The sequence below is a fragment of the Drosophila montana genome, unplaced genomic scaffold (genome assembly GCF_035044405.1).
Source record: "Drosophila montana isolate Dmon_TW-CO22-7 unplaced genomic scaffold, ASM3504440v1 contig_3733_1, whole genome shotgun sequence".
Taxonomy (NCBI): Eukaryota; Metazoa; Arthropoda; class Insecta; order Diptera; family Drosophilidae; genus Drosophila; species Drosophila montana.
The window spans coordinates 8,897,613-8,913,984 of record NW_026998620.1 but is presented as its reverse complement, the minus strand read 5'-3'; the positions used below and the strand labels follow the sequence as shown (position 1 = coordinate 8,913,984).

Here is a 16,372-nt window from a genome sequence, read left to right as displayed (position 1 = left end):
TATATCCTGCTAGCTTACAATCTGGCTGCGTTTTTGTGCCATGTGATTTATGCATAAATTGATGTTGCTGTTTGTTTGTCTGTTTACTCAACAACATTGCAAAAAGCGCATTTGCTGTGGTATACTTTTTGCCAGTGTTGCCAGTTGCCAGTTGCCAGCATTGCTCGTAATCCTAGCCAACAAAAATATTCATAATTTTAATTAAGTTATGGGAACGCGCCACACACACACACACACACACATTGCATGCCATGATCAACGATTGCATTTGCTGGACTCTATGCTTTGTTTTCAACATAGCTCATAGCTGGCTCTCTTCTTATTGTGTGCTATTTTTTTGTTGCTGTTCCTAAATTATACTCAAAAAATATACTAGAGCCTTATTAGTTATTTACGCAGCAGGCACATCCAATTGTTGCTGTATGTGAGTGTGTGATTGTGTGATTGTGTGAATATGTGTGTGTGTGTGTGTGTGTGTGTGTGTGTAAATGTGTTTATGCAAACGCCCTTGCAACATTTGTGCAGCTGTTGTTATTGTTGTTGCTGCTGTTGTTGCCAATGGTGCTGTTACTGTTGGCAGTTGTTTCGCCCCGCTACCCGCTGCAGATTTATTGCCCGCAGTTGTTTTTAGTGTTTTGCCTTTGTTTCGCTTTATTTTGCAGTGTGTTTTTGCAATTGTTAAAAGTTTACGGCGTTTTTGCTGCGGCTGCTGCATTTCGCACACAGTTTGCACCATGAATGCAGGGCCACGAGTATTTTTGTTGCATATTTATTTGGTTGGCACGTTGGGAGTGGCAGCCAAAACATTTTTGTGTGGCAGTTGCGATTTTGTCGTTGTGATTTTACTCTTTTGGTTATTTTTTGTTTTAACGCTATTATTTGTTTTTTTTTTTTTGCAATGCTGTTGCAGCTTAATTAAACGTGAAATATTGAATTTCCAGATGGTTGCGTGTGTGGAGAGTGCGACTACGCATAAATATCGAACGAGGTACAGTAAATCAGCGTAAATATTAGAAGAGCTGTCGGTGAATATACATAAATGAATGATAACCAATATGAATAAAGCGTGACTGAGTTGAATCAAAACTAAAAATGCAATCATATTGAAATCATATAACAGTTTTCAATTCAGCTAAAAGTTCTTAACAATGTACTAAATTTAGTTAAATTAATTAAATTTTATATTTATTTATGATGGATCATTCAAATTCAAATTATAAATGTATTTTAATATTGCAATAGCATTCCATTTGGAGCATCTCCTTTTTTATTAAGAATTGCTCCTGGCATCTCACAATTGGTCTAATTGGCCAAATTATTTCAACTATTTAGGAAAACTCGCAGCTATGCCTGCCAGCGTCTTGTATAGCCACTCATACACACGCACAACATTCCGGCTTTGCCGAATTGCGCTAATGATAAATAAATTATGCGATGCCAGGAATACACACAAACGAATTCGCCCCACATCGCGTACCTCCCCGTTGCGCCCTAGCTGTTAGAACAAACCACAAACAGAAAATAAATAAACTCGCTGGCAATGCCAAGAGATAAGTATGCGCCCCGTGGCCCCGGCACACATTAAGGCACTTGGATCAGGACCTGGGAGGGGCTGGGAGTGGGAAAGGGCGTGGGCATTACTGAAAGCAAACGCGTTAATAAACAAAATCTGTTGCTAATGTACAATATAAGTTAATTATGGAAAAGCAAAATGGGGAAATGATGCGTTGATGGTGACAACTTTTGCAGCTTTTGAAATTCAAGCTGACATTCAGACTGCAGATGTGTGCGTGAGTGTGTGTGTGTGTAGCCATGTGTGTAAGTGCAGTTGTTTTTGCACTGGCATTAATGTGCTTGTGATCCGCTTGGCTTGTTTGTGCGCGATAATTGCGTTTTATGGCAAAGACAAACAAACAAACCAACAAATACACAAACAAACAAAAGCAGATTCAGATACAAATCCTAAATGCAGTTCTATGGGGGGTCAAAGCAGCAAACGAGCATCAAAACAACAATAACAACAAGAACATAGATACCAAATTGCATTAAAAATAAACATAATGAGAGACCGCAGCAACACACACCTCTGCGCCCCTTTCAACACAGTGCAATTTTCGCATACCGTGCATAATTTTGACGCGAATTCCTGTCCAAAAATTTATCAACGCACGCAATTGGAAATTTATGCCTTGCCTTTTTCATGTGCGGATCACCGTGAAATTTCAATATTTTATTTGTAATTTGTTAGCCGCATGTCAATATTATTTTGCAATTAAAATTTAATAATATTTGCCAACAGCATTTTGAAACGCCATTTTATTATTTGTGTTATTCTGATTGCTTTGCACACTTCCTCCCATTTGTCGTACCAAATGTACCATTTTGCATATTCGCGTTTCCCGCATATGCAATCGGGCTGACAATGTCAGTGAGCAATTTGCGCTTCTGGTTCAAAGCGTTCGACTGAACCAAATGGTATGTCAAATTTTAGTTGATTGTCTGTATGGATTAAAAATACTCGAATATAAATCGCTTAGCATGCGGTTTGCGTATGTGCTTATATGGACAGCATACATTTCGCATACAATTGTGGGTTAATTGTTGTGCGCATATGCGAATAATTTCGCAGACATTTGTCATCTAAAGAGAAACCATTTTTGAATCTAGCTGATGCAACTGTTTCTCAGTGTTGCACATAAATCCCACTTTATTTAAGTTTATTTATAGCACTTCCTTGACTCCCTCATATATCTTTTTTAGTTGTTTCGAAACATTTGTAAACCTAATTCCATTTAGATGCCATAGCCCTGTGCCCCAAAACCCATTAAGCCCGTGCATTAACAGCTCCATTTAACAAACTGCCGCACTGCATTCCTCCTTTATTTGGGCCATGGCAAATCTTCACATTGCTTAGAGCTCTCAACAGGCATTCAGCTAAGTACAACAATGTGCAGCCCTCTCAAATCTCAATGCCTACCCTCTACCTCTCATTCCACAACAGCTTGCAGTGCACACCCGAAAAAGACACACACACACACACAACAATGGCCACAATAATCCCATGGAAATGTGCTGCACGGCTGCTGCCCTACTGAGTCCTTAAGCGTTTCACTGTTCATCAGTGACCACGTGGACATTGCAGCAACGGGCACAGATTTGCGATGCGAAGCCAATGGCGATGGTTTTGGTAACGGCAAATGAGCAGCTTGTGGGTAGGCGGAGCTGCCTTCAATACCATTTAAAACTTAGCGGAACAACAACAACAGCGACCGCCCATTGAGCAGCACTCTGATAGGGCTCTGATTTCGACTTCTTTCGATAGCGTTTCGGTTACGGAATGCCATTGACAGTTGGTTGCAGTCTATACCCGTTCTATATCTATCCATCTATCTATCAGTAGATCTGACGCTCTGTCGGTTTGGCTGATTGCCTGGCATGGCACATCGACGCCTGTCGCTCTGTCATTGGCACCTCCTCGGATTGGTCCAGCCCCTCTTGCTGGCTGTCAATCCTTTTAATGGTTTGCCGCTTTTAATGTCACCCGCTCTCAAGTGGATTTCGAATACTTCGTCAATGGTGTGGCCCATTTGCCGCTATCAAGTGGTTCCTCTTGTTATTCTTGTTCTTTTATTTGTATTTTATTATGGCAAAAGTGTTTGTTTCAAATTTCATTTGCTGCGACTGTCCCACTTCAGTGCTGTTGATGTTGTTTTTATTGCTGTATCTTGAGAGTGTGACATTCTTTTAATTTTACCCTATCCGTCCGACTGTCTGTCTAGTAGCTGTTTAGCTGTTGTCTGATTGTATTGCTCGGGAGCACACTTCAGCCATTTAATTGTGAAGCACTATAAGTTTCGAAGATTTCTATGACTTCCTTTTGCTAGAAAGTGGATGCAATTGACTTTACGCTTTGAGTAAATCTTGACAATACAACAAGAGCATCAGTAAAGTGTCCAACTTTTGCCACAAGCCATCTCTTTCTCACAGACTTTCCCTGGACTTAATCAAAACAATCAACATTTTTCTTCTATTTTAAAAATACATAATCAAAATATAGTAAGAATAGTTTTAGGCTGGTAAGTATTTAAAATGCATCTAGCACACTACGTTGCAGCCAAAAACTGATACGGCTGCAAAAACATTACTTTTTTTCTGCTTTGTGGCTACCAAATGATCAAAATATATATTTTTTCTAGGTTGTTTCGAAATGCGATTTCATTAATGACTCATAACTTGAGCAAATCATTACCGATTTTAATTACCGGTACTTAAAAACAAAGTCGAAAAGTAAGTCATATAAACTTCGTTTCTCTCAACTATGGTTTAGTAGCTATTAAAGTGCTATTACTTTCTACTTTTATTGATTTTATAAGACAAAATATCGTAAATATTTTTAATAATAACCAACATTTTTGTAATAGTTAAGAAGTATGTATTTTAAGGCATCTACTGTTGCCTGCAAAGCTGCATAAACTTGACTTTGATAGCTTCCCCGCAGGTATTTTTGTCTTTTTCTGGTTTTTGTTTGTTGAAATTTGCAAATTCTAGAAATGGGACACTAACCGACATTTTTAAATTCGTCTTTTTCATTTCATTTGGTATTTTTCTTAACAAATGCTTAGGACAGTCTGGGTTACAGAAAGGTAAAGTAAAGAGTGTGGAGATTCATATCAGCACATTTTGTTGTAGCTAAACTGCCAAACTCTACTGTATACAGCATTGCGCAACCATTTATAAATAATGCAGTAGAATAAATGTATATAAATTGTTTACAAAGCTTGGGCATGTGCGTCAAAGAATACAGTTATCTGATGAAACACATATTTATATATGATATTTAATCCCAAAAAGCAAGTAAGAAGCTTTCAGTCGGTGGCAACCGACGGCGTAATGCTCTTTTAAAGCAAAATAACTGCTTAAAACGCGCTAGCTGCCAAGTTTTTTCTAATAGAAGGTCATGCTGACCATGCCTCAATTACGGGTAATCATATAATCTTAACATTTTATCTAACGCGATTATTCATGAACACATATTCCAAGCTTCAGGTTTACGGACAGCAAGACGGACATGACTTAAGCCCAACATACTCTTTTCTCTTTCTGAATCAGCCCAGCATACACAAGACCTATTTCATCCAGAATTTGGTTATGCTTTTTAAACTCCTTCATTAAGAACAACAAATGGTTACAAGTATCCACAAGCAAAATGCCAACTCACCCATTGTCGAAAGCGTGAGGATCAGAAAAACTGCATGCAAGATCCAACAGTTTCTTGCCGTCCATCGGTTTAGGCGTTGCTTTCGCGACTGTCTAGATCCATGTCCCACGGGTTGCTGTGTCATTTTGCGAGCGTTGGCTGACAAGCCGCTGGGCGTTTGCGGCACCAACATAATCGGGGTCGAGCAGTATTTTTCACTTGCAGACAAGCAACATTTGCGGCGCATTCAATAAACACTTCAACTTCACACGTTGCGCCGCTTGTCGGTCGGAGCACAGAGACTGTTTATAGTTAGCGATTGGGGAATATGCGAATTATTAATGCGCGCTATGGTCACGATTTGCTTTGAATATTTGGCGGATTCGCTCATCAGCCACATCGGCTGCCGCCACTCGAGTAGTTGCCCCTAATAAGCAGCCAGATAATTTAAAATTTATTTGGCCCTCGACTCAGCGTCGTTTGTTTTCACTGAAATTCGCGTTTGATTTGCACTTTTCAAATTTGCACATTTTTTGTTTTGGTTTTTTGTTTCTGCTTCGCTTTCTGTTTACAACTCAATTTCCGGCTTTTAATTGTTTTTCGTTTGTTTGGACGGCGTCCATTTGGGCACAGTCTTTCACTTTACACTGAATATAATCCACGGAATTGAATTTAATGCGGCAACGTTTTTCGTTTCAGCTAATTGTTGGTGTGCATCCAGCTGTTGTTGCCGGAAGTGCGCTGCAAGTGCAAGAATAAACACTGTTGTTTAGTTATTGTTGTTGATATTGTGATATTCGTAAAATGATTTTGTTGGCCAACGCAAACAACTGCGCCATGCTGAACACAATTTGCCGGTCTGAAGCGTGCCTAGGACAAGTTGACAAACGACTGAAAATTGTTTGTTGCCGCTTCTGCTCTCAAGACTGCTGCGAAACACACCCCAAAATTATGGTGTGACGTAGGCGGGCAACAAATCCAAAATTAGCACGCTGGAAATGTTGCGAGCCACAGCAACAATGCTGCTGAAACATTGTTGCTAAGCAAGTTGCTGAGTAGCTGGTGCTGCGGCTGGGGCAGTAGACAGGAAGCAACGCAAAGCAAACATGACAAACAATAATAAATATTATGTTGCAACATCAAAAACACAAAGCAGGAGACGCAAAATAAAAATTGAAAAAAGAAATAAAGACATTTGCTTGATTTTGTGCAATAGCAACAACGAACGCAACATGCGGTTTAGCAGCCACAATTTTGTTTTTGTTTACACTAATGAGGCTGTGCACAAGTAGCTGCTGGCACTTGAGCCTCAGCTGAAAGGATAAGTGTGCGATGCCTTTCACAAGCTGCCTCCATTCTGTGCATCAAGCGCAATTTTAGCTGCCACTCAATGTGGCCGCTACCCGTTGCTCGTTACTGTGTTGCCACATGCGACGTGCTGCTGCGGACTGTTGCAGCAGTTTGTTTATTTAAGTTTCAATTACTCAGCTCCCCTCAAATTGACATGCGTTCAAGCAAGAAATTTGCAGACTTTGTTTCGCTCTGCTCAATGCACGCCTTTGTGCCAGCCACTCGTCAGGATGCATAATCGCCGCCGCACAAGTGGTTGTAATGTGCGTCTATGCGGCACTGGTTAAGGTCTGCAATGTGCTGTGCGCCTTGAAGGTCACACATCATAAATAAAATGCCACTTTGAGCACCCCCACCCCTCAAGCCCTGCCACGGTTACCGCCTCTCAAGTGCACTGACTCCAATTGGCAAAAGCATTTCGCCAAACATTCATAACGTTCATTAGTTACCAGCACTCAGCTGCTGCAGTGCACCACAGACATACACACACACACACACACACAACCACCCGTCTTGGTGGCCATGTCATATTGCCAACTTTATGTGGCACAAACGCTGCATTCTTTCTGGCAATGACTGTGGCAATGGCAGTGGCAATGGCACTGCCACTAGCTGTGGCAGCTTATCGATGTCATGCTGCAACTGCTGCAGTTGCTTCGCCCGGCTTTTATGGTCGCCCGCACACCTTAATACACAGCATACAGATAAAAACGACAACATAAATAACATAATGCATATCCGTACATATTTATATATATATGTAGATATACATATATATATTCATACATATGTGCCCACACATGCATACCCTATAGAAGCATCCATGTATGGCAGAACATGCCCATGCACTTAGCTATTTTATTGTGCTACACGCAACCCCTTGACAAGCGCAACACGTGCGATTTGAGAATTTTATAAAAGTGTTTATTAGCCCGCTCGACTGTCGTTGTGTTCGCTGTTGTTGTTATTATGTTATTATTTAACCAGGAGGTTGGAGCATGCCAGGCAAAGGGAACTGCTCCGTGTGCGCGTCATGGCGCTGTCATTGACGACGCTGTTGTGAGCGACAAATTTTAGTGCTCCAATGAAAATTGAAACACATAAAAACGCGTGAAAAACCACACAATTAAATGGAAGAAGTGGCAGCCGGCCGCAGGCATTGGGGGAATCTTCATGTAGCTTCCACAACACGTTGGTAGAGACACGCGCTACCAGTCGACTATGTAATGTGTCGACTTTTGGGATCTTTTAATTACACTTTTGTTATGTGTTTCCGCTTTCAAGGCCGTGCCCCCACTCAAGTTGTGTAAAGTTGTGATATTAGAAGGCTTATGTGAACGAAAATGAATTATTTAAAAGAGAAAATTATTAAAGTCTCACCAAAACTCATTTTGATGTAGGAAACTGGAAAAGAAATGAAATTGCAATTAGTTGATAATGAGAACGATAAAAAAAAAAAGTTAGATATTTATTGTGCAACACAACTGATAGCAACACACAGTGACAATGCTCCGACAATGAGGACCATCGTCTGCTATGAAATGCATCGCCCTCTGTCAGATTCACATATATAAATGTTCTTTAAAAAGGGCAAGTATAAGAATTATTTTTCTCTCGTATATGCACACTTATTGACAATAGTGCTGGATATTGATTGAAAAGTTTCACATTAAATCGATCTCATGAAGGACTTCCTTTGAATCTTCTGCTGTTTGCAATTTTTGAAGTAATTTTTGTTTTAATATTTTCTTCGGTCCCATTTATTTAAATACCTACATGTGTTCCCACTGCTTTCAATTACAAGCGCACATCAAGCATGTCAGTCCTTCACATTGTTGCTCCATTAAAATACATAGTCGAAGATACAGAAACCGAGACACATATGCCAGCACCTTGATGCTTTATTGTGCCACACAATTGTTAGCTAGCAACATGCAGTGACAACGCCCCACGGAGAGGCCCGTCGTCTGCTATCGAACGCATCGCCCTTTGTCAGACTCAGAGATGCAAATTGTCTTTGACATGGGCACATTACACCAACACGGGTACACACACACACACATAGCTGCCCTTCAAGACTGCTGCTGACAATTTCCGGTTACAAGTCGGTCGGTCGGTCGGTCGGTCGGTCGGTCGACGGTTTGCTCGGCCTGTTTGTCTAGTCTACTGTCAATTGTATCTTTCTCTGGCTGTGTCAAAATTTCAGTTTCTTGTGAAATGTTGTATCCTTTTACCTTGGTTTCTATTAAAGGCACTTCAAATGCAATTAAACGTGTACAACAGCCAGACATTATTTTAGTCAGTGTAGACTCTTGAACGGCTTATATACCATTTATATATTAAATACATAGTCATTATCTGCATCGAAAGTCTCGATGATGCAGACATACTCTTCTGCCAGTTACTCAGTATAGCTGTCAGTTAACCCGCCTAAATTCAGAAACTATCTGAATCCTTTTTAGCCCATTAAATCAAAAAAGAAACTAATTAGAAGCTTTTCGAAAATAAGTGATAAACAGAGTTATGCCGCGAGTACCTTCCTACAGGGTACCGCCGAGCAATCTCTTAGCATGACTATTCTAACATTTTGGTGTCTGCTTCTTTACACTCGGCTGCATATCATCAAATTTACATTGTTGTTTTGCCAAAATTGAAAAGTGTTTTTCTTTTTTTCTGTTATGTTCTGTTTTTGCCCTTTTGAAATGCGCATATTTATGAGGATGGCATCTAGTTGTTTATTCATAAGATTTTGTCGTGAAACGTTGCTCTGATTTGATTTGTTGGCATGTATTCTGCCGCACAACGCACTTTGGCAACGATAATGACGCCCTGCCCGCTGCTGGACACCATTTGATCACATGGTTGCAAAACAATGCGGTGGGAATTTGTTTAATCGTTCTGACCTCTAACCGAGTGTAAACTCAAACGGCTGTTTTGATTAGCGTTTAACATTAAATGCACTAATTAGCATTGTGTGCCGCACCAAGGATATGTATTACAAAGGATAAATCAAACGGCAAGCCAAATACAGCATTGTGCGTAGCACATGCAAATTCAAATGCTCGCACATTCTCGCGCCCAAGCAACCGTGCACACATTCATAACCGCTGCATATGCGCTGCGAGTATGAATCTGAGAATATGAGATACTTGCAACACTATACAAGTTGCAACTGTGCCATTGGCACCACATGCATCGCACTGTTTCGCCTGCGGCAAATTGTGAAATGCGCAAATGTTTGCGTTATTTTTGTATCGCGTATACGCAGAGTAAACAGATAGAAATTTATATGTTGTATTTGCAGTGCATGGGATTAAATTTATTTTTATGTAGAACGCGACAGGTGAGTCGGGTACATGGGCTAATAACAATATAAATATATACACAAGTAAATATGTATGTGCATGTGTAATGATGAGCGTGGAGTTTTAATTATGCGCGCATTTAAGGCCTTCAGCTACGGCACTAAAAAACAATGAACAACAAGCGAAACTGACGTAATTTATAATACATTTAACACTTGATAAAATATTAAAAATTAAAAGCTATATTTAAATTCCTTTGTGGCTTTTAAAGGTATTTTCCGAACGCCGAATGTTCTTATATACAACATTAATTTAATAAATATACATCGAAAATATTTCCCTTTGAAATAATTAATATTAAATTACACACAATATTTGATTGTTAAATGTATTATAATTAATATAATTAATTTAAAAAATTTCATATAAGAATATTCCATTTTGTTTTAAAGGAAATATTTATATTTAAATGAATCTTTTTCTGCTATGCCTAGGCCAATGCCTGTTAAATTGCCTTCTTGCTCTCTGTGTCCACACGGCACAAAAAATTCCATCGAAGCACCACAAAAATGCCATCAAATAACATAGAACCAATTCGAAAAGGGAAGCCAAGCGCGAGGGCCACCACTTCAAAACAGCCTCAAAGAAATCCAAACAAATTTTCAACGTCTATGCGGAAGATAGCCTCGCTGCGTTCTATATTTACTTTGGACTTGACAGTGGGTCGGCGTGGCGAATTTGCATTTGAAACATAATAATCATTGACCTTTTTATGGCTCCGGTACGCGCTTTTTAATAAATTGTTTACTTCCTAGCCTTGTGGGCCTGAGCGAAGGCAAAATCAATGCCCCAATAAATTGTGGCAATAACCATTGTAAATATCGACAGAATTTGGCCAGTTTTTATGCTACTTCCACTTCTACTTCCTCTTGTTTTCTGTATCGTTCATTGGCTGTCCGACTGTCTGGCTGTCGTTTTGTCAATTTTTGAGTGCCGAGTCCAAAGGAGAGATACAATTGAATTTCAGTGTTGGCAATTTAATTTCTTTTGTTGTCAGCGGCATAAACATAACGAGAGTGCTGGAACGCCCCCATTCTTAAGGCCGAGACGCCCGTTGCGTTTGGCCAAGTGCTTTACAGCTGCGATTGCTGCTGGCATTTCGTTGACAGCAGGACAATGGCAAAACACGCTGGGGTATCCGGCACACACAAAATTAAACAAACAATGACAAGACAAGAACCGAAACGAACCAAACCTAAATGCGTGAGAAACCATCAGCAGCAGCGCAATAGGAGCAAAATATTTCTTGGAGCTGACCCCAAAAAGTGATTCATCAAAAGGCCATGCTGAGAGTTTGCTGCGGAGCAGGGGTAGACGGGGCGTGTCGGCAGCTGCGATAGCGGAAGTGTAAGACACAGCAGGCGCTGCTGCAACAATGTGTACGCCACATTATAACAATAAGAACCGCAGCCCGTCGACTTTCAAGTAATATAAGAGCGATTTTCTCAGCAATAGCCAGGAACAATACGCAGGGCTAAAAGCGGCACAAGGTCACGGCTTGTTGACCAAAAATTCACTACCTACAAATGAGTGTCATGCTCCCGCCTGGTTGGCTAGCTGACCCATTGCGGCTGGCAGCCAGGCATATCAATTGCTCTCTGCAAGTCCTAGTTCTCATTCAATTCAGGCAAACAAGGCAGAATTGCAGCTAGTCCGTCAGTCAGTCAGTCGGTCAGTCAGCCCATCAGTTGGCTTAAGCTTTGAGAGTCTTACGGCAGACTGCACAAAACTGAACTTGATTTTTGGCCACAGCTTGCACTTGCGGGCCCCAAATAGGAATTACAGCCACAGCCCTAGTCTGCTGTAACAGAGTGAAGGCCGAAACAGTTTGTATCGCTTTTGTGTGGTCTTGGGTGCGGGGCGTGGCAGTCGGCTAAAACAATTGTTGTCGTTTGTTACACTCCTGTGCACAGATGCTTGACCCAGTAAGCAATGAACTACGGCCGTCTGCATTTCGACTACGGCAAAGGGTAGGCAGGAGCAGGTGCAGAAAAAGCGTAAAACAAGCCACTTCAGGCACAACAAAACAGCAATCAGAAGGCACCACGCAAAGAAAAAGGCCAGCAATCAGCGGGGCAAAGAAACTGAGGAAAATAAAATACAAAACAAACAAAAGAAAATCTGTTTGGTTAAAGTTGCCACTTTAGTTCAATTTTAGTAGACTGGCAACGAATAACCTAGCATATTTGTGCAGCTCATAAACTATTTAAACGAGAAATAGCTATAAAACTTAGCAAATGATTCCTTCCACCATTTTCTTTTGCAGAAACTTTATTTAAAGTTTTAAATTGGCGACCATGTTTCCATTAGCAGCATCAGATGTTGTGCACTTTGATGAAACTTATTCGAATCAACTGTTATTGAACTACGTTCGGCTTACTTGTTGCCCCAATCAACCTTGCTAGCTATTGATATCTGAAAAGTGCATACGGGCGGAACAGGCAAATGGGCGGGCGAATGGCTACTCCTCCAACAGCTTAAGAGATACCAGGCATACTACAAATACTTCTAAAAGTTATTTTTAAAACTGCAAAAGTTGTTTAGGGTTAAGAAAATTCCTCAAAAAACATATACATGTATCTAACACTTTAAACATAGGCTTTGCCAGCAGTAGGGAAGTTGGTATTGACAACTCTTTATAGATAATACTTTCAAGCTTATTTCTGCACTTCAAGCTGCTTTGGATAGTTATGTAAGTTTTTTTAATTTTTCCCAATAATCTAGAATTCGTTAAAGCAATTAGTTTTCAGAATAAATTGAAATTTCTAACCCATTTGGAAAAAAATAAGCTTAAGCTTGGGTTACCCTTCAGAGAGGGACCCAGTGCACTTTAATTTCCTTGGACGTCAACCGCCTTACCAAATACAATCAATGCAAATCACCGAATTACTTGTTTGCAACAACTCTGTGGCCAAACGTCGTCCTATTAAGGACAACTTATGTACATCTTCACAATTCTGAAAGATAAGTTTTTTTTATTGCAATTTATGCAGTATTCATTGGTATTCCATTGGACAGTTTGACTTTCTGAAATTTAATATCGATTTCGTTGTGTGGGCACTTATTGGTATTTTTAAATAATTTCACTTTAAAGAGTTGCTGGCATAAATACTTATAAGCTATATCATCGCGACTTGCTTAATGATCACTTACTTACTTCTCCCTGAAACGCCCACACAAAAATGCCCCCATTAGCATCATCTACGTTGTCAAATTCAACCCCACAACATTCCAAAAAGCCAAAAGCTTCCTTTGGGCGGATGTTACGTTTCCTGGAAATTGTCGGAAATAGCGATTTGAAGATGAGAAATTTTGCTGCGTGCTCTGCGACGTTGCGTAGTGTTGACAACGCCTACATTTATGTTATTATGTTGATGGCAGCCAGATGTCCTACCCGGCCCAGATGTTGTTTGTATAATTTTTGGTTCAGGTAGCATGACGATAAAAACAAAAATCCAAAAAATAAAAACAAAGGACAAATAAAAGATGAAAAACATAAACAGAGCAGTCTTTAAGCCAACCGGAAACTGTAACAATGATGCGTAAGCGGCTTTCAGAAAGGCCTTTTCTCGAGAACTTGTCCATTCGACTAATGCAATCACTGTCAATGCCAATGCATTTGATGTTAAGTTAAAGGGCCAAAACACTTACTTAATGGAAATTACTTGAGAGCCGTACTCAACAAGCTACTCGTACACAGCCAACGATAGGCACGGCCAAGAGCTGAGCAATCACGTGCCGAGAGCAAGCTTCTCAAGCCGAGCAGAGGAAGGCGATGGAGCAACTTGAGTGTGTCATGTCCGCTCGATTTTTGCTAAAAATCATTTAACGGCTTGTGCTTGATATGTGAGACACTCCCCAATACACACACAAATGAAGAGAGAGAGAAAGAGAGAGTGAGAAAAGAGAGAGTGAGAGAAGCACATGCGAAATGCTGTCAATTGATTGAATCGGCACCAGGACACAGAACTGTTTAAATTTTTACTTGCCCGTTGTCAGCAGCAATGTCACAGCACGTAATACGTACGTGTGACTCTCTGTTTGTCTGTGTATATATATATATGTGTGTGTGCGTGTGTGTCTGTCGGACTATGTGTTTAGCAATTTCAAGCTGGTTGTGTTCAATCAGAATCGTTCTGCGAACGCCCAGGCAAACATAGGTAGCATCTACGACACCGACATCAGCATCTAATCATCGTCATCATCAACAATGCCAGCTCGTCGTGGAGTGCTGGGCTGAACCGGCTCTTCCCTCTGTTTGCCAAGATTTGTAAGAGGTAAGCAGCAAGTTAGTTGGTCAACGCAGGACATTTAAATAGTTTATCGACCATATGCATATTTTCATTTGCGCGTTTGCAGAACTTGCGTGAATTTAAAGAAGCAAGTGCTATGAGCACTCAATCCCTTGAATTGCTCATGAAATTCATGATGTTCTCTGCTTGTTTATGGCACTTAACATATAGTCTATATATCATGTAATTGCTGTCCCAGCTAGGCGCCACGCATATGCAAAAGTGTCTGTGTGTAACCCACTGACCTTAATGCAAAATTACAAAACACAATCACAAAATGCACAACAAAAGGCCAAAAACTTTACGCATAAATAAAACAAGACGCAGCAGCATCTCCTTGGCCCAGGTCAAAGATAATAATAATAAAAAACCGCTCAAAGATGGTGCCAGCAGCAAAAACAAAAGAAAAATGAAAACCAAAACAAAAGAAAACGCAAAACAAAATTTGAAATCTTTTTTCTCAACCTTTTTGCCATTTTTATTTCATATTGCGTGGAGTTGAGTGAGTTAGCGTTGGCATTTGTCAGTGGTTGCCTGTCAGCGCGCACTTCCTCCACTTGCTGTATGTATATATATAGATGTACATATACTTATATATGTATATATATGCTCAGTCTCTATGTATATGTATATCTTTGGGAGTCATGCCAGAGTTCGCACAGTCTACAACTTCCAGCAACTTTTAATAAACTTGCCAACTATTTTCCTTTTTTCTTTTCCGATTTTCGCTACTTTAATACCCTGTAATTATAACATATATAAATGTTCTTTTTAAAATATATTTGACTAGGCACAAAAGACCGAACATGTGTACATGTAGATACATATATATGATCATGTCTAAATTCGAATCTTAAGATGACTTGGACCTTCAACTCCAGTCGAAGACTTCAACAATCAACACAACTTAAAAGATAAGCCCAGTTGAACACAAGCTAAACTAGCTTTCTATACCAAATATTACTTTAATCAAATAAAAACTGAACATTATCTCGAAAAAAACTAAACTTATTTGTGTAATAATTTAAACTTAAAAAAAATGTTTAGTTTTAACTAAACTTTAGGACAGTGAAACAGCGACACTCTGAGCTGGACTCCCAGGTTAGGGTATATATCTTACCCTTAGACCCATGTCCAGTGGGCAATAATAACAAATACCCTGTCTCTAACACAAATGCGAATATATTCCTCACGAATGATTCATTTACTCGGCACAGGGTATCCTCCAGATAAGTACTCTTAACTGTTGCTTGGTATGTTTTATGTTTTTTGCAAGTGCAAAAGCTGCTATAGTTACAAAAAATAACAAAAACAATCCTGCCCGGGGCTAAAAAAAAACTTTTACAACCAGACTCAAATAGAACTTGTAAAAATGGCGTATTGTTTTGCAAAATACTTGACCAAGCACGATTGTTGAGACACTGGCAGAGTGGCAGAGTTTTCGGGCGACAAATTGTCAAGTTTTATGCATTGGCTTTATTTTTACGAGCCCACCAATTGATGCGTATTTGATGGGCATTTAAGTGGGCTCTTCGAAAATCATGACAACGTCCTACAGCTGCACCATTTGGCAGCTCCATGGCAATATTATTGCTGCCGCAGTTGTGGACTCTAATTAGCAGAGAAAATGGCGAGCGTGTGCTGCGGCAATGTTTGCCGCAACTAAAATATTATCTCAATTTTGCAAGAAATCCGCCAACATATTTTAGACATCTGTGTGTGTTTATGTTTGGATGTGTGTGTGTGTGTGTGTACTTAGTAACTGCTGCGGCAGTAGCTTTGCTGTGGCTGACAGCGAAAACTTTCAAGTAAGATATTCGTTGAAATTTTACTGAGTTAGCATTACAAGCTATATTCCGACATACACACATCATTATGCTAGCTTGTAAATTGCAGTGTAGTGTTAGAAGCCCCCCACCCCCATTTCCACCATTGCCCTCCACTCCCTTGCCAACAGCGGCTTGCCGCAGCGCTTGTAAAGTGCGTCTATGCCTGCCGGTTCGCCAGCTTGTTGCATACATTTTGGCGCACTAATTAAAGAAAATTTGCACAGCAAACAAGGCAAGAGCAACACGAGCAAAAGAGACAGCGATAGCGACAGCAGCTGCTTTGCAATTTGTTTATTTACATTTACCTTGCTCGAAAATTTGCATAAATTGCATTGGAAA

General features: G+C 40.1%; 1 protein-coding gene across 1 annotated transcript in view; it reads right to left on the bottom strand.

The window, feature by feature from the left end:
• Positions 1 to 16,372, bottom strand: part of beat-IIa (beaten path IIa) — a 41,742-nt gene that overhangs the window by 16,933 nt on the left and 8,437 nt on the right. The window contains exon 2 of the mRNA XM_064694492.1: positions 5,219 to 5,938. Within this exon, the coding sequence (XP_064550562.1) occupies positions 5,219 to 5,444 (226 nt within the window). The 5' untranslated portion in view covers positions 5,445 to 5,938. The remainder of the gene's footprint in view (positions 1 to 5,218; positions 5,939 to 16,372) is intronic.